At 35.5% G+C, this 19,643-nt stretch overlaps 3 protein-coding genes across 3 annotated transcripts; all 3 read left to right on the top strand.

Moving 5' to 3' along the window:
• The first annotated feature begins 195 nt into the window (after positions 1 to 195).
• Positions 196 to 4,325, top strand: KNAT7 (homeobox knotted-like protein). The gene is made up of 5 exons (XM_089629910.1): positions 196 to 830; positions 1,254 to 1,374; positions 2,801 to 2,991; positions 3,427 to 3,558; positions 4,043 to 4,325. Exons 1-5 carry the CDS (start codon positions 537 to 539, stop codon positions 4,181 to 4,183), a joined length of 879 nt encoding a protein of 292 aa, XP_089486036.1. The 5' UTR covers positions 196 to 536; the 3' UTR covers positions 4,184 to 4,325.
• A 4,312-nt stretch (positions 4,326 to 8,637) lies between these two features.
• On the top strand, positions 8,638 to 14,245 carry LOC149405824 (phospholipase D beta 1-like). Its single transcript, XM_089629886.1, has 9 exons — positions 8,638 to 9,302; positions 9,900 to 10,292; positions 10,764 to 10,880; positions 10,967 to 11,167; positions 12,012 to 12,272; positions 12,358 to 12,426; positions 12,518 to 12,982; positions 13,358 to 13,555; positions 13,636 to 14,245. The coding sequence occupies exons 1-9, from the start codon at positions 8,715 to 8,717 to the stop codon at positions 13,930 to 13,932; spliced, it is 2,589 nt and encodes an 862-aa protein (XP_089486012.1). The 5' UTR covers positions 8,638 to 8,714; the 3' UTR covers positions 13,933 to 14,245.
• Positions 14,246 to 15,876: 1,631 nt separating this feature from the next.
• On the top strand, positions 15,877 to 17,518 carry NRS/ER (nucleotide-rhamnose synthase/epimerase-reductase). Its single transcript, XM_089629876.1, has 2 exons — positions 15,877 to 16,433; positions 16,880 to 17,518. Exons 1-2 carry the CDS (start codon positions 15,972 to 15,974, stop codon positions 17,330 to 17,332), a joined length of 915 nt encoding a protein of 304 aa, XP_089486002.1. The 5' UTR covers positions 15,877 to 15,971; the 3' UTR covers positions 17,333 to 17,518.
• The last annotated feature ends 2,125 nt before the right edge of the window (positions 17,519 to 19,643 follow it).

Genomic DNA, 19,643 nt, shown 5'->3' with positions numbered 1-19,643 from the left:
AAAAAACTAATTAGTACTTAATGATTAAAAATCCACAAGTGAGTAAAAAATAAAGCAATCAAAGTTGTCAGTGAAAGGCCTCAGACAGAATTAAGCAGCTTTTTCATCTCTCTCTCTCTCTCTCTCTCTCCTTCTTCTTCTTTTTTCTGACCCGGCCCGCTTCCAAAAACCTTCTCTTTAATTGTAATGATTCTCTCTCTCTCTCTCTAAAGAAAGAAGAACTCACTTCTCAATGACATAATAAATTCATCTTCCAAAAAAAAAACCCTTCTCTCTCTTTTTCTCTCTATCTGTGCCTATATATATTACCTCTTTCATGCTTTAGCGCTCTCTCTCTCTCTCTCTCATGTTAAAATCTTCGTAAGGTGTCAGAATTGGTGCAGAAAGTTTTGCTTCTCAGATCCCAATATACACACACACATACATACACACATATATATCACCAACTCGCTTACACACATAACAAGAAAACCCTCATAATAATCAAAACCCTAGATACATATACACCGATAGATATCATATACATATATATATATATGCATAATAACAACAGCAATAGTATTATGCAAGAGGCGGGGATGATGGGAGAAGATTCCTCCGGCGGCGGCGGAGAGAGGCAGTTGAAGGCGGAGATAGCGAATCACCCTTTGTACGAGCAGCTATTGTCGGCACACGTGTCGTGCCTACGTGTCGCCACGCCGATAGACCAGCTTCCGATGATCGACGCTCAGTTGGGTCACTCGCATCACATCCTCCGAACCTACGCCGCGGCGCTCCAACACCACGCCGCTCTTCCGCCGCAGGACCGCCACGAGCTCGATCATTTTCTGGTAACACCTAATCATCGTCTGTTATGATTTTGGGTTTTCGTTTTAATATATATATAATTTTTTTTTTAATTAGGGTAGTAACTCATAATAAAGTTGACATCTTTATGAAAATTTTTCTGGTTACTCATATCAAAATTATACATTCATTTTGCAAACTCATAAAATTTTATGGCTTTGACGGTTTACTCTCTCTAGCTAGGTAGCTATATTATTGGTTTGTGATTTTGGGTTGATTTTATTTTATCAAAATAGTAAAGTTTATCTCTCTTGGAACTGAATTTCTTTTACATATCTTCCTTCAAAACACAATTGAGAGTTTCAATTTTTAATTTTCTTTCTAATTGTTGCTTTTTCTGTTGTAAAATCACGTGGTTACTGCCTTATGAATTTAGTTTTATTTATTTTATTGATTTTTTTTTTCAGGCACAATATCTGATAGTTTTGTGTAGTTTCAAAGAGCAACTTCAACAACATGTGAGAATCCATGCGGTTGAGGCAGTCATGGCTTGCCGTGAAATTGAAAACACCTTGCAAGCTCTCACCGGTAAGTATAAATATGAATATATGAATTAGAATATTTTCCTTCATTTTTATTTGGCGCATTTATTTCCTATCATAGTCATGATGATAGATATGAGATGAGGACAATTAGGCCTTGATCAGGAAAGAAGGAATGTAAACAATTTTTTTTTTTTTGGGAATTTCCCTAAATTTTTTAGTTTACATATATCTTAATAAGTTAGTTTACTGATAGTTTTTTGTTTTCTCTGAACTTTGGTGAGCTGGGTGTGAAAAATGAGAAACTGTTGCTATTTGGGGTTCAAAATTCAAATAATAAGTCTTGGCGAAGTGGGTGTGGTGGGGTCTAATTTTTTTTATTTTTAAAATAACAATCAAAATATCATATATAGTTGAGTGATATCGGAATTAGTTAGTTTGGTGATAGAATAGGTTACCACTGACCACTAATAATATTATACACTACCAACCGATAATAGGCTATTCTATTTTTCTCTTTCTTTCTCATTTCTTTTGGAGTACCACCAACCGATAATTAGGTTTTGAAAAATGGAATATTTGGGGTTCTAGAAGAACACTTTAATTTAGTACCTATGATTGCTATAGTTATACTTTATAGCTTTCCCAAGATAATACCTAAGCTTTGGTTGTTGGCATATTTATCTATATCTTTGATTTTCGGGGCAATATTTATAATAATGGGATTTTTGACACACTATGAATTAAGACGAGTTTGTTGTTTGTAAAATAATCATTGAAGAATAAAAAAAAAGATATTCTTATCGTCCTTAAAATGATTTTGAATCCGAACTCAAAATATAACCTACTTGAAATCCGGCCCTAGAAATAACCATCATATTGTTTTGCATGTAAAATGTCTTGAAAGGTGGGAAATTTGAGATAGAGACCTATAATAATTATAGGGTATTTCGACTTTTTAGAAAGAAAAAAAAAGTAATTTTCTAGGGCATGCCAAAATTCACAAAAGAGGCAAGAAATAAAGTATATTTATATTATATACAATGCTTGTTAAATTTGTATTCATGAAAAACATTTATACATAAAGCTGGACTCGATACCGCTTCTGACAGAGAGAGCTGAAGTAGAACTTAGTATAACATTATGTAGTATACATGTTTGAAGAATACATAAATGTGCATAAATATGTACCATGCATATATATTGTGTAACTATAGCTATTTATACACATTAATTGATAGTGTGAATAATGTGTATGTGTATTAATTGCAGTTAAGTTGCTTCGGACAAAACGTCAAAATAACTAATCAATAGTTGTTTTGACCTAAGGCATACACAAATCAAATCATATTTGAAAACTCTCTTAAAAGACGAAGACTTTGTATATGCATAATGAACATATACTTGTAAAATAATTTTATTCAAATATTTAAATGATATATATATGGAAATAAATTTGTCGGCTCGATCAGGAGTGAGTCTGGGAGAAGGAAGTGGAGCGACAATGTCGGACGATGAAGACGAAATGCAAATGGATTTCTCGTTGGATCAGTCCGGCGGTGACGTCCACGACATGATGGGCTTTGGCCCGCTTATGCCCACCGAGTCCGAAAGGTCACTCATGGACCGCGTTCGTCACGAGTTGAAGATCGAACTCAAACAGGTAAATTCATTCACTAATTAATTACGACTCAAGAATCTTCTCGCGTCTGGTGACATGTTTTGTTCTAGTGTCGTCGTGTTCTTCTATATAATTAGTAGTGCAAGATTTATAAGTAAAATTAAATTGCACATTGGTGAACATTGTGTTTATTGGAATTCTTGATTTTATAATTGAATTATAGGTGTTTGAATTAATGCTAGCTCTCTCCCAAAATAATTTCTTTCTATTAGCATGCAATAATTCTTCTACCATAATTATCTATTATCTATAGATGAATAATTTTGAGCTATTTTAGACTCAACCCGTAATTATCTACTAATTGTTATAAATCATGTATTAATTGCTTATATTCTGAAAGTATTATTATAGGCCGTGGTTCAATATATATGTATATATATGTGTGTGTATAATGTCTGAATGAATTAATGTGCGTAGGGTTTCAAGTCAAGAATTGAAGATGTAAGAGAGGAAATACTGAGGAAAAGAAGAGCAGGAAAATTGCCTGGGGACACAACTTCTGTGTTGAAGAATTGGTGGCAACAACATTCAAAGTGGCCTTATCCAACCGTAAGTTATAACAATAAAAATAATTAATAATAATAAAAAAAAATCCATATAGTATATTATGTGCATTTGACATGTGCAGGGATTTGATAATTTTGTTGGAATGATAAATTTACTTATACATTTTATTCTTGGCTTTACTAGTTTCAAGTTTTTTTCTAAAGAGAAAAAGCTAAAAAAAAATGAAGAATTTCAAGGAAACATTTGGCTCTTAGTGAAAAGATATAATACATATACACGAATTCAACTACGCGAACTAACCCTAAATTTTGACTGTTTATCTATAAATTTTCTCTTATGCGCTTTGTGCAAGAACGTCACTACTATTTTCTACGTACCTTAAAATCAGTATGTGTAGTAAGTTTATTCATTGGTGTTATATATGAAATGAGAGTGAATTCATGAGTTGACAAATCTATATATATATATATATATATATATATATATATATATATATATATATATATATATATGTATGTGTGTTCAGGAAGATGATAAGGCAAAGCTAGTGGAAGAGACAGGATTGCAATTGAAGCAAATAAACAATTGGTTCATCAACCAAAGAAAGCGAAATTGGCACAGCAACTCTCAATCTGTCACCTCTCTCAAGTCCAAGCGCAAAAGATAGTCACACTCACACACCCTCGTTTCTTCACGAATCATCATCAATACTTTTTTATTTTATTTTAATATGTCATACATATCTATATATTCATATATGTGCCTTATTAGTTTGTGGTAACTAATATATAAATATAGTTTTTTATAAATAGCGGTGCACCGGAAATCGTCATGTTAATTTGTTGGAGACACGCTTAAAGACATATACATTTTTCAAGCAGCTTAGGGGAAAAAAAGAGCGAGAAAGATAGATAGAGATTTGGCACATCTAATTACTCACAATATTTTTTCATTTTGGGGGTTGTAAATTCTTGTTTAACCGGCCTAGAGAGGTTTAACCTTGTTATCCCGTTTTGTGTTAGTTTTCTTATTATATAACAACTTCAAATTTGGGATTTTTTTTTAATACGTGTGTTGTATTGTATCATTTACAAACAAAGTGATTGTAAGGGTGTTTTCCATATAAGCTCTAAATAAAAACATTCAAATAATGCTGGAAGTATATTATTGCTAAATTGAATTGTCATGAGGGATTGCTAATAACTAAACATGTAAGTATTCCATTAGCACCTCACTTTAGACTCTCCTCGCCAAAGACGTCTCTAAAGAAGCAATTTGGCAGAAGAATTAATTACTCAAAATGTTAAATTTTGGCACCCGAATGAGTTCAACGGACCCGAAAAGCCCGCGGTGCAACAAATCTGATTTTTTTTTTTTTTTTCTGAGGCTTAGTAAGGGTATGGACATTTCCTATTTCCTGTGTTTTGCATATGGTTTATTTACTCCTATTTTGTGGCGCTTGATGTGTAACACATTTTATAACCTATTTTCGATATAGTGTACCTCTCCTATATGTTAGTGATTTTATTTATTTATTTATTTTTTATTTTGCACTGCGTGTTCTTAATTTTTCGTATTTTTTTTTATTACTTTTCACCAATTTGTAACACGAGAATAACTCACAAAGGATATGCATGATGTTTCATGAGAGGTTTAAAAATTCCTAGTATTTTGTGCATGATAAGATTCCTAGTTTTGTGCATGTTTCAAAATTAGTACACATGATAATAATATATGATGATATCATGACCAAAGCGCTCCACTAAGCTTCAGCATCTTTTGAACTTAGTTGGTATTGGTCGTTGAGTTCAGTTTGTAATGAACTATGATAGGAAGAGATAAATAGTGTTTTACTTTTAGTCCAAATTTTTTGAGGTTGCAATACAGGATTTGTATTAAGGTCAACAATCAAAATATTATTTAACATTACCACATGGCAGTTCAGATTTTACTGGTAAACTGCGTATGTACCACATAAGTATTATCTATCTATATATATATATATATATATATATATATATATATATATATATATATATATATATATATATATATATAAACGAATATAAAATGAAATAAAATTCTTCATTTTTTGGGTTTTTTTGGCGCTTTTAGTACTTTTTCTTGCAAGTCTTTGTCCGGTTTTCACAATGTTTAGAGCATCCACGAGTTATTTCAATCCGCTACCGCACGATGTGCGATTTGCTAAATCACGTCCAAAAATTGCACTGTTCAAACATTCAGTAAGGTGTGTGAGTGTGTCCCGTGGCACAAATCTTTATATCTAGCTTGACCAAGTTTTTCTTTGACATAATTTTTTTCCAACGTTTCCTCGATCCGTTTGACCGACTTTTCGGCCTGGTAAAATTTGATCATATGCCGGTTGATTTTTTTTTCTTTCTATTTTTCAGTTACTTTATTATCATTCATTTTCTAACAAATTTTGTGTGTCATTTCTATAACTTAAATTTAGAGGTTAATTTTTGTCTATTGTATATTACTACTAGGATATGATCGATTTATTGCATGGTTGACATAGACTCTTGTTTGTTGTCCATTCATGCAAGTTATGATGTACATCGATTCATCATTTGATCACTCAATCGATAATTTAAATTAGAAGAAATACCAAATTCCTGGTCAATAAATGATTTCCTTCCTTCGTATATCATTAAATAATTAATTTGAGGGTCTTCCATATATATATATATATATATAGCCATCACTATCTACTTCTAGCTATCTATATCTATATGAAACTTAGTCGCCCATGTTTATAACTTATTTCTATTGGATGAGAAATAATATAAACGCGTATATATATATATATATATATATATATATATATATATATATATATATATATTTGTACTGAGAATTGGGCTTTCTTTTTCTTTGGACTTTATCAAATCAATTTGTGGTTACCTCAATATGATAGGAAGAAATTAAGTTTAGTAGATTTTTTACATATAATTTAAAGAATACCGTATTAATCAATTTAATTTTAAGCATATTATCTATTTATTCGTTTCTTCATATTATGAATCAGGCAATTCCATTTCATCTAACCATTCATTAGAAATTCAATTTTAAGCTTCATATTCGTGTGTATAAGATGATTGTGGTTGTAAACAAAAACGAAATTGTTTATATTTTTTGTTCAACATTATTCATCTTACGAATATTTGGAAAAATATTGAGATCATTAAAATTGATTCCAAACTACTATGCTTTGTAGCTACTAAACCTCATTGGACTATTGCTAGCAGATTGAGTCTTGTCACTGAAGCTACTAAAAATCACCCAGATTGAGTCTTGGACTATTATTTTTATTTGCATTCTTTATTTTTTTTTAATAAAAAATAATGTAAATATGTAATCGCGATTTTCCTCCATATCACAGGTAAGTTCAATAAAAATCACGTGGTTCCCTCAACAATTCTTAACAAAAACTTTATATTTGTTGAAAGATGTTCTTGGGAGTTAGGACGTGTCTTATGACAGATAAGTTGTCACATGGTTCAGTTTTGTTGGTCATAATTTAGATCGAAATACCTGAAAAACAAAGTTCTCCTCACTTTTAATCAAAATCGATAATTTTAAATTTTAAAAGTCAATATATATATTTCTAAATAAAAGTCAATCAATATATTTAAAATTACTAATTTTTTTTTTCATTTTCTGGTGTTAATATATTATTCAGTCAAAAATTAAAGTTCTTATTAGATCAGTAAAAAAAAATGCCTTTATGAACATCGAAAATTATAAGTTATGAATATATACACAATATTAAACAGTCAATAAATTTGAAGAAAATATGTTTAACATTAGTTGCCGATCTAAAGAATTGATCCAAAAGTGATGTATATTCACTATTAAATATATTTTTTAGCGCTGCACTGGTAATCTTTGCATATTCTTTATTCAAGCCAACATTGAGATCTACTTGATTACTAGATCTAGTGAAAAAGTAAGTAATTAATTAATAGACTGAATATAATAATAACAAATACTTCTTCGAGGAGGCTCATAATTCGCCGCCCATTCCTGCTGGTGATAATGATTTTATATTTAATTTCTTTTTCAAGTTGAATTTATTTGACAAAGAAAAATCAATCAACAACAAACGGAGGATATTTATTCATCTCCACCCTATCATAAGTGTTTTGTGAACCAAAGAAACATCCAAAATACAAATTAACGCCAAGTTGCCAAAAACAAAAATATCTTTCTTCTCATCTTCGTCTTCATTGGCCGTACTATAAGTTAACCCCACTAAAGCCTTTCTCTCTCATCGTGTTATCATTCTTAACTATTCCGTTTTTCAGGACTATATATATATATATATAAAAATTGCGAGCTATTTTTTTAACACCCAACCCAATAGTATAAACACCGTACATTTTCAAGTATGACGCAAGATAAATCACACTAATTCAAGTATCATAGTGACTCTTTTTAAATACTCACAAAGATGAATAAATATAAATATAACTTTGAATTCCTAACCCGAAAGAAATCTAAATTTTTTTTGAGTGAAAAACAAAAACCATCGTAATATCGTGGACAATACATCAAAACCTAAACAACATAAAAGCTCAAAGTAACTAATCTAAACAAACTACTAAACACCGTAATGAACAATAGAACAAACAAACTAGAGAAAAGTTCCGCCGTAGACCACCCTAGAGAGACCGTGCGTCGAATATCCCGAGATTCGAATATATACGATGTAATGTGACATCGGTTAATTATGTCGTGTAATAATTAACTTAAAAAACAGTTAATTATTATTAGCTTATGTACTAATCCCATACCACAATTAATCTGAAATAATTTATATTTGCACGTGACTTATTCTGTCTCCATACATATACCCATGCCTCCCATACACTTTTTCACATGTATATCTCTTTCCAATTCTCGTCCAAATTGTCGTCCTAGCTAGTTCTAAAATATTCACATATTGGTTTCAATTTCAAATTCTATGTAATTAATCAAAGATTCATGACCAGCCCAAACATGGCCAAGCCACCACAGCCACAGGTAAATCAATATTAACATTACTATTAATAAGATAAAATCAAACCCCCCAAAACCCTCCTCTCTCTCTCTCTCTCTCTCTCTCATTTCTTTCTTCTATACCCCCAAAATTTATGCGTTGACTTTTTCAACATAACGAAACGCGAACACTATCTATGTCTCGTCACTCGCAATTCATGTCGGGAATCAGATCTTCGCTCACCGGCGGAGGCTCATCCCTGGCCGGAAAACTCTCGCTCTCATCGTCGTCGTCCACGTCATCGTACACGTCATCATCGTCGTCGTCTCTGAAAATAGTTCTGTTACACGGAAGCCTAGACATATGGGTCGACAAAGCCCAGAATCTCCCGAACATGGACTCGTTCCACAAGGGCCTCGGAGAAATGCTGAGCAACCTCAACACCAAGCTCACCTCCACCGTCGCCGGCGGCGGCGAGAAGGTCACCAGCGACCCTTACGTCACGGTCGCCGTCGCCGGAGCGGTGGTGGCGCGGACCTACGTGGTGACCAACAGCGAGAACCCCGTCTGGAACCAGCGCTTTGACAGAGTCGCCGTGGCTCACCGCACCGCCGAGGTCTCGTTCCTCGTCAAAGACGACGACGTCGTCGGATCTCAGCTTATCGGCTCCGTCTCGATCCCGGCCGAGGAGCTTCTCCTCCGCCGCCGCGTCCAAGGGACCTTCCCGGTCGCCGGAGTCGCCGGGGCTTCGCTCAGCTTCTCGGTCGAGTTCGTCCCCATAGAGGTAAATAATTAAGTAATGGTAGTCTTTTTTTTTTTTTCTTTTTTACCGCGGTTAATAGGGGTTGAGAAATTGACTAGTAAAAAATCGGTCGAAATGACTTTGACTGGCTAGAACTCCCATGGATTTAAGGTTAACCTGGTAAATATGAACGTATCTAATCTGGTTAGTTTTTTTTTTTTCTTTGTTCTCTCAAATCATGTTTAGAAAAAGAAAAAAAATAGTTGATTTGATTTTGGACTCAATAGCTACATTGACTATTAAAAAATCAGTCGAAATAATAAGTCCCACCTTGAGTGGAAATGGTGGGTTTAAGGTTAACCGTGGTAAAATATGAACGTATCTAATTTGGCTAGTTTTGTTTTGTTTTTTTGTTTTTTTTTTCTTTGCTCTCTCAAATCATGTTTAGAAAAAGAAAAAAAAAAAGTTGATTTGATTTTGAACTCAATATCTACATTGACTACTAAAAAATCAGTCGAAATAAGTCCCCATCCCACCGCGGTTAAAATTAATCGAAAATTTTGGTTACTTTTGACCGGTAAAAAAAAAAAATTGATCAAAGCATTGTGACCGTTACTTTTGACCGGTCATCAACTTTAGGCGGCAAAGGAGAGAACATCGTGGTCGCTTGCGGTGGAAGGAACGTACTTCCCGATGAGGAGCGGAGGGAATGTGACCCTCTACCAGGACGCTGACGTGGCGGGGTGGGCCCGGAAGCCGGACATCGGGCTCGGGCCCGGTGGGCCCGGCCGGTACGAGCACCGGAGCTGTTGGAGGGATATGGAGGCGGCGATCAGAGGGGCGAGGAGGCTCGTCTACGTGGCGGGTTGGTCGGTGTACCACAACGTCAGGCTCGTGCGGGACCCGGTGGGGCCCGCGACGACGACGACTACGCTCGGAGAGCTTTTGAAGGCCAAGTCTCAAGAAGGGGTTAGAGTCTTGTTGCTTGTGTGGGACGATCCCACTTCCAACACTGCCTTGGGCTACAAAAAGGTAAATTAAGATTTGCTTTCTATTGATTAAGCTTCTATGATTAGTGAGAAACAAAGAGAGACAAGGTTTACAAGTCTTGTGGTTGATGATTTTAAGCCCCCCATGATATCGGAGAAAACACATAACTAGAAAAAATAGTACATTTTACTACGGTAGAAAGTGTAATTAAAGTGAGAAACTAGACATTGGTTGTCCTTCAATTGTTTCATTTTACGAAAATACTAATGGTGGATTAGAAAGTCGACGGAATAATTTTCAGTGTCGTTTTGAGATGTTCGGTATTTCGTAAAATTCTCGTTACTTTAAAATAAATCTATGGAACTCTAGATCGTCGCTAGAATTTTATCTTTTTGGGCAAGGCATATGAGCATCCGAAATTCGGCCAATTTTTTTTTTTAAACTAATTTTCGGTAGTCATAGTTGGGAATTTTACAATAAAGTTTTCGACTTGATATATATATTTTTTTTCAGGACGGAGTAATGGGAACCTTTGACGAGGAAACAAAACGGTTCTTCAAGAACTCGTCGGTCCAAGTCCTACTCTGCCCTAGAGCCGCCGGGAAAGGACATAGCTGGATCAAGAAACGGGTATATATATACATATAAACCACATCTATATATATCTATGTATATATATTCACATATAGATAGTGACATGATATATGTTTTTTTAGGAAGTAGGGACTATTTACACTCACCACCAAAAGACGGTGATAGTTGACGCTGATGTCGCCGGAAACCCCGGAAGAAGACAAATCACGGCCTTTGTCGGAGGACTCGACCTTTGCAACGGCCGGTACGACACACCGGACCACACACTCTTCCGTGGCCTCACCACCACTTTCTCCGACGACTTTCACAACCCCAATCTCACCGTACGTACTCATAACCAATGATCAAAATACTGATACCGGTAAAAAAAAACAGAAAATTAGGAAAATAGCTAACTTAAACGTTTGACTTTGCTAGATAGACAACGTTTGGTAAATTTTAGGTAAATAGCCGTAAATAATGACGTGTCCTAATATATGGAGGTGACTATTTATCTAAGATTTACGTCTGTAAATATGAAAATGACTATTTACCTAAGATTTAACAAACATTGGCTATTTAGCAATATCAACGTTTAAGTTGGCTATTTTTCTTATGGACCCATAAAAAAAATACCAAAGATCCTATTTAAATTAGATACAGGTTTACCGACAAATAATTCATAGTTATTTGAAATACGGCTATCCACTATCGGTAGCCATGCTAATTAATATGGGAGGCTGATACTAAAGTATTTTTTATACTCGGATAATTTTTTTTCTTCTAAAAAGACATTTTTGTGACAGAGATTTTATTTATTTATTTAGAATATACTTTTACATTGAGAAAAAAGTATGCCAGTGTAGGTCCAGGGGTGGTTATATGCTAATTTTTTTTTTTTGTAAAGTTTTTACCCTAAAATTTACAAATCAAACCCTTGAACTTTTTTCTCCCCATATTGGCCTCCGTAGTTTAGATTCATGGCTTCGTCCCTGTGTACACAAAATAACAAGAAATAAATTTTAAGCCCCTTCTAATAAGCCTTAATTGGCTTATCACTTTCGTTACCGACCATAAGTTTACTTAGATTCTAGTTATGACGGAGAAATCGACGGATATTCTATAAGATAATTTATCCTGATATATATATATTTTTTAATATTTATATAAATGTATAACAATTGACAGCCTAACGATGGCTGCCCGAGAGAGCCGTGGCACGATCTCCACAGTCGGATCGAGGGTCCCGCGGCTTACGACGTCCTTCAGAATTTCGAGGAACGTTGGCTTAGGGCATCGAAACAGAAGAGCAGTCTCAGCCTTCAAAAGCTCTCCCAAAAAGTGTCCTTTGACGATTCTCTCCTTCGTCTCGATAGAATCCCCGAGATCTTCTCCGCGGCCAAACTCCCGTGTCTCACTCACAAAAATCCCGAGTCTTGGAATGTCCAGGTAACAAAAAAAAACTTTGTATCATTTTCTTTAAAAAAAAAAAATTGATTTGAGTTACTAAATTTGATTTCTTGATTAAATGAAGATTTTCCGCTCTATCGACTCCGGTTCCGTCAAAGGGTTTCCCAAAGATCCAAGAGAGGCAACAAGCAAGGTGAAAAAAGCTATTGAAATTTAGATTACTTGCAGCACAAGCAATCAATGAATGAGTGACTATAATGATGTTTTTTTTTTTTTAAATACAGAACTTGGCTTGTGGGAAGAACATAGTGATAGATATGAGCATACACACGGCGTACGTGAAGGCGATTCGCTCGGCGAAGCACTTCATCTACATCGAGAACCAGTACTTCCTCGGCTCGTCCTTCAACTGGGGATCCAACAGAGACCTCGGGGCGAACAACCTGATCCCGATGGAGATCGCGCTCAAGATCGCGAGCAAGATCAGAGCCGGGGAGAGATTCGCGGCGTACATCGTGGTCCCGATGTGGCCCGAGGGCGATCCCAAGAGCATCCCGATCCAGAGGATTCTCTTCTGGCAGAGCAAGACGATGCAAATGATGTACGAGATGATCTCCGAGGCTCTCGCTGAGGCCGGCCTCGAAGGCGTTTACGAGCCTCAAGACTTCTTGAACTTCTTTTGCCTCGGAAACCGAGAGGAAGACGGTTCGAATCCGAGCTATTCGAGCCTCCCCGAGAACGCTCCGCAAGTAATACATAACTTCTCTCTTAAATATTTTGTTTCATTTTAGTCCTTGTTTTTTTCCTTGGGTGAAATTTTACTCCTAAAAAATTTGAACATAGTTTCAAACTTACATGCTATTCTGACCCTTTAGCATCAATTACTTAAAGGAATTTTTTTAAATTTTTTTAAAGAAAGATTTTATTTTAAAAATCATAAATAAGTTATTTAAAAGCTTAGATATGTTATGGTGATTTATGTGTTGAATTTCATAGAAAGTTAGGGACTAAAATTTGATTTATATAAATGTTCGAGGACTATTTATGCTAAAAAGGCCGAACCGTTTCGAGTGGCTTATAATTAGAAATCTGTTTTCCTCTTTTATTCTTCTTCTTCTTCTTAGGTGCTCGCAATAAAGAATCGACGATTTATGATCTATGTTCACTCGAAAGGAATGATCGTCGACGACGAGTACGTGATCATCGGGTCGGCGAATATCAATCAGAGATCGATGGAGGGGACGAGAGACACTGAGATAGCTATGGGAGCTCATCAACCTCACCACACTTGGGAAAAAAGACACTCTACCCCAAATGGACAGGTATTTGGGTGCAACAATTCTTTTTCTAGGGACTAAATAGTAAATTAATTAATTTTTTTTTTTTTTTTTTTGGTGTCAAGGTATATGGATATAGGATGTCATTATGGGCAGAGCACATGGGAGGCCTAGAAGAGATTTTCAAGAGGCCAGAGAGGATTGAGTGTGTGAGAAGAGTTAGGGAATTGGGTGAGCAATATTGGAGGCAATTCATGGATGAAAATAGGCCAACACAAATGAGAGGTCATCTTTTGAAATATCCGGTTTTTGTCGAAAAGACCGGAAGGGTGAGGAGTTTGCCCGGCTGCGAGACCTTCCCGGATCTCGGTGGAAACATTCTCGGCACATTCACCGGAATTCAAGAAAATCTCACCATTTGAATCATGACCCCCAAAATAAAAATAAAAATTTGAGAGATTATTTCTCATTGTATAAAACATTCTTTGTATTTAGCCATAGCTTTATGTCTCCTTAACTTTACATTATGTGTTTGTGGTTGACTTGTAGATTTGTAGCTCATGTTGTAAAGAGCTAGTGGATGATTTTTAGTGATATCAGTTTATTCAATTCATGGTTTCATAGGCTGTACTGTGTTGAGATTCATTTACTTGAAAACTACTTTTGTGTGTGTGTGTATGAAACTGATTTCAAAATATGTAAACCTCAAATGTAATGACTAAGTTTACTTCTCTATATTATCATTGTTTGACTCGCATTCTATTGACATGTGACATGCATATTAGGTAAAAATTTATTATCGCTGGCATAAAAAGTGCCGATAAAACTGAAAGCCATTTTTTTGACGTCACTTGGTCGCAAGCGACGTTAGAAGTAAGAACTAGCTGCTTGCCAAGAGGTGTCGTCACTTGATGTCATTTTTCTTTATGGTAAAAAATTCAACCTATTATAGTTATTACGTCCACGTTACACGTGGCAAAAAAAAAGGCTTAACGCCGAAAGAGACATCTAATCTCCAATATTATTTTCGAGCCAAAAAAAGTAAAAAAAAAAAATCTCCAATATATTGCAATAGCCAATAGCTATTTGTTGGACACATGAATGGTGGTCACAAACGCACCAAATTTGTTGAGACCTTTCACCTTCATTCTCCTACACACACACACACACAAAATAAAAAAAATAAAAAAAATTAAAAAGATGTAAATCCCAACTCTTGAACATGAAAAAAATAAGTATATAACAATTTTCTTGTAATTATAATAAAGTAACCCACGAAATTGCCATGTCCCCATCTTAAAGCTTTTGCATATTGCATGATGATGATGTAGAGAGAATATGACATACCACACACATGGCCTAAGAATGAAGATCTCATATAATTAATTAGTGGGAATAAAGATATCATATAATTATTGGGCTTAGATTAATATCAAAGGGCATAAACCAATAAAGCACTATAACTATTTTTTTTATAAAGACGTAAAGGAAACAGCTAACAAGACTCGTTAAACAAACAAAAATCAGCTGTATTATTCGATTAGAAAATATCGATATATTGTCACATTATTATAGTAATGGACGCGGTGAAATTATATATTACAATTTATATTTATATCGTGAGAGATATGAATGAGCGATGTGAAATAGACGTGTTCTATTTTATTTATATCGAGATCGAGAAACGTGGGCATTTTAATATATATAGTTTTGGATCTCAATAATACCTGCACAATTATTTTATTATTTTCTTGATATGGGATCCAATAAGTTTTAGTTGACTTTGAAAAAACACATTAACTTGTGTTTCACGATCCCATTATATATTCACTGAAAAGATAAATTTCAAAAATATGGATTCAATAATTTACTGTATCGTAATTCAAAAATAAGAATAAGTAGTGTAACAATTTCTAAGATTAAATATCTTTGCATTGTAGGTGAAATATATTCTTGACGTACCTTTAAAACCTCACTTTTTTCCTCATATTTTTTCTTTAAATATATTTAAACTTCACTTTTTAATTTGAAATCGGATTTTGTATTTAATTATTGGATATTTTAAAGTAAAAACGAGATAAGTGTATAAAATTAAGCAGTAAAAAAAAATTACTAACGAGGCTCTTTCCCTTAAAAAAAAAATAAAAAAATACAGTGCTCTTAAAATTTTAATAAAAAGTAAATTTGACGACTCTTTTTATGTAAAGACTAAAGTTTGCGCTATAAATCAGAGATTCACCTGGAGATTTGTTTTCATTTTATTACAGCGTGAAATCTATGACAAGTAAATACGTGAGGTGTAATAAATAGACGACACGTGGCGTACTGTGAAACACGTTATATATGAACAGAGAAAATTTAGTATATGTATTCCTTTCAATTTCAGATCCAAATCTGAAGAAAAACACTTCGACTCACTCACTCTCTCTCTCACTTTAGCTTCGAACTCCGAGCTAGTCCGATGGGTTTCCCGGCGAACGGAAGCGAGTCATCGGCGACGGCGAAGCCGCTGAAGTTCCTGATCTACGGCCGTACCGGCTGGATCGGCGGTCTCCTCGGCAAGCTCTGCGACTCCGCCGGAATCGACTTCGTCTACGGCTCCGGCCGACTCGAGGACCGCGCTTCTCTGGAAGCCGACATCGCCGCCGTAGCTCCGACGCACGTCTTCAACGCCGCCGGAGTCACCGGGCGCCCCAACGTCGACTGGTGCGAGTCGCACAAGGTCGAGACCGTACGGACGAACGTCGTCGGAACCCTAACTCTCGCCGATGTTTGCCGCGAGAGAGGGATTATCGTGATCAATTACGCCACGGGGTGTATATTCGAGTACGACGCGGACCACGAACTCGGGACTGGGATCGGATTCAAGGAAGAGGATTCGCCTAATTTCATCGGATCGTTCTACTCCAAGACCAAGGCTATGGTGAGAAAGAAATAAAGACTCTCTTGATTTCATTATATAGGTTTGATTTCGTCACTGTTGGATCTGATTAGGCCTTGATTTAGGGTTGATTTCGTTTCTGTTGGATCTGAAATACTGAATCTAATTGAAATTCAGGTTCAGTAGCTAACTGACCAATGTAGCAAATGTAAGTTTTGCAAAAGAGCTAAACGTTTTGTTAATTTTTTATTTTAGTCATTAACCAAAAATTAATAAATAAAAGGTTATTTACGTATGTAGGATTTCACTCTTAATTTTACTGAATCGGATTTAGGATTGATTTTGTTTCTGTTGGATCTGAAATTCTGAATCTGATTGAAATTACTCGAGTTCAGTAGCAAACTTAAATTTTGTTAAATAGCAACTAAATAGCAATCTTAGTGTTTGAGGTGGCTTAGTAGGTCTAATTTTTTTCATGAAATTTTCAGGTCGAAGATCTGCTCGGAAACTATGAGAACGTGTGTACTCTGCGAGTGAGAATGCCGATCTCGTCGGACCTTTCGAACCCGAGGAACTTCATCACGAAGATCAGCCGGTACGCGAAAGTCGTGGACATTCCAAACTCGATGACGATTCTGGACGAGCTTCTTCCGATTTCGATCGAGATGGCCAAGAGGAACCTCACGGGGATCTGGAACTTCACGAACCCAGGTGTGGTGAGCCACAACGAGATCCTCGAGATGTACAAAGAGTTCATCGACCCGAGCTTCACGTGGAAGAACTTCACTCTCGAAGAGCAAGCCAAGGTGATCGTGGCTCCGCGGAGCAACAACGAGCTCGACACTGCCAAGATCAGCCGCGAGTTCCCTGAGCTTTTGCCGATCAAGGAATCGCTCATCAAGTACGTTTTCAAGCCCAATCAGAAGACTCCCAAAGCTTGAGTCTTTTTTTTCCTTTCTTTTGCTTTTTTTTTCCTACATTGTGTGCTTGAACGTTGTTTTACTGGGATTCCCAATGAATAAGCAAGTTGTCTTTATTGTGATTTATCAAATTTGGAATTTATCGCATATTTCTTTTTTATTTATTTATAATTAATTAAAGAATGTCGCTGCTTTCTTTTGGTTTTTCTTTTGTTGTAATTTACCTTTAATGTGTCTTCTCGATGGAATAGGCTTTGTATTGATGATTGATACTCATCACGAAAAAAAATGTATTGATATTGATTGATAAATGCATTATTTAAGGATTATTAACTTGGGGTTGGCTTATTTATAGGATTTGATCATGGAGAGACTAGAAAAGAACACAAAGATTGCCTATTTCTGATGCACTTGTTAGTAAAGTTCAACATGAGCTTTTTAAGACTAACATTGATTTCAAATAAACTATCAGTTGATTTGCAGTTTAATTAAAGGCAAGAAATAGTACTAACCATAACACCCCAAAAGTAACATCGAATGTTAGAATTCTCGGAGATCACCACTTACGTGTTTGAAAAAGTATTACTGGGCTTATGGTTCATGGTCATATCAGGCTTTGAAGTTTTTATTTAACCTTTGAGAATGTGTTCAATGGTAATAAAGCATAAAAATAAAAATAAAAAACTCGTCTCTTTATCTGTAAGTAATCCCAAAAGAGTTTCTTTGACCTCAGTCGCGAATGTGATTCTAACAGAAATCACCACTGTACCAAAATCAGGATTAACAGACAAAAACAAATCAGCAAGATAGACAGTCATAAGATCACCAAGCGACTTTCTCGGCTCATAAGGAAAAAATAGAAGAAAAACTCCCCAAGTCTTTAACACCAACTCCCCCCCTGACGCCAACCTAAGTGCCTCCAAGTCGGGTTGTCGCCAACCTTCGCCTTGACACCAACCCACAGTGCATCTGACTCGGGTTGTCGCCAACCTTCGCCTTGACACCAACCCACAGTGCCTCCAACTCGGGTTGTCGCCAACCTCCACCTTGACGTCAACCTAAAGTGCCTCCAAGTCGAGTTGTCGCCAACCTCCACCTTGACGTCAACTCGGGTTGTCGCCAACTTCCACATGACCCACAAGCCTCCAAGGCTCAAACCAAGTCCCTTATGTACCTCAAAAGCACTATAAATACCCATGTCGCTCTCATTCCAAGATAAGTTTCTATCAACTTGGAAAAACTCTACAAAAATCACACCACGACTTTCTCTCTCTAGAAAACATAGAGGCGAGTATAAATCGTTCACCAAGAACGCAATACAACACGACTAATGTTGAGCGTTGGAGCGCGCGCCGATGGAAAACCCTATGCGTCCCTCTAGATTCATGTTTTCTTGTGCTCGGGTGAAGGTACGAGGATTCAAAGACCCAGTAAGGAACTCGAAGGATTTGAAGATCCAAGAACAATGAGCAACGTGAAGAACACAATGACGTGAAGACTCGAAAAAGGAGATCAAATGGTTGAAGGTAAGGTCAAGAGAGATTACGGGTTGAAAGCAAGGCTTTAGAGAAAGATTCAAAGGGTTGAAGACTCAAAGAAACAAAGACTCAAGAGCCCGACGAACGCGTGAAGCACGAAGGAAATTCATTGACGAGACATAAACGACAAGAAGAGAAGAACTTCACCAAACTTAACCTACGTACGATCATTGAATCCGACCCTAGATCGAAACACGAACGGTTTTTAGTGCTAATCCAAAAACGCGATTAACAATGATATAAGAGCTGATATATACAAATATGGATTAACGATAATATATATATATATATATATATATATATATATATATATATATATATATATATGGAGGCCACGTTTAAGGATTTAAAATAAAAAATAATAATTCAAACTTAATCATCAATAAAGAATTAAAATATAATTAAAAGCATGTGAAATTTAATCATTCGAAAATAATTATATCATGATTTTATGTTTATTAGTATAGCAGGACCCCGTGTAACTCGACAATCAATGCGACGCAAATGTCTTGATGTAGGGTGGTTATATCTTTAATGCAATTCAGAAAAGTCATCATATATCATTGGTTTTACGATATGTAAATGCTTCTGCAAATTGCATATTCTTGAATTGTAATTCCATTGTAGAATTGTTAATAATTATATATATAGCTCATATGTTGCATTGAAATGATTGCTACTACTTTTTTTTTTAATCAGAAAATGATTGTTACTACTTACTACAACTAAAAATTTCCAATAAATGAGCACGAGCAATATATGCTTTCTCTTCTTAAGGTTCTTTCTTTTATTCT

The sequence above is a fragment of the Urtica dioica genome, chromosome 2, assembly GCF_054948205.1.
Source record: "Urtica dioica subsp. dioica isolate 48M chromosome 2, U.dioica_male_clone48M_v1_H2, whole genome shotgun sequence".
Lineage (NCBI taxonomy): Eukaryota > Viridiplantae > Streptophyta > Magnoliopsida > Rosales > Urticaceae > Urtica > Urtica dioica.
The sequence above is the reverse complement of the archived record's forward strand: the minus strand, read 5'-3'. Positions and strand labels throughout refer to the sequence as shown.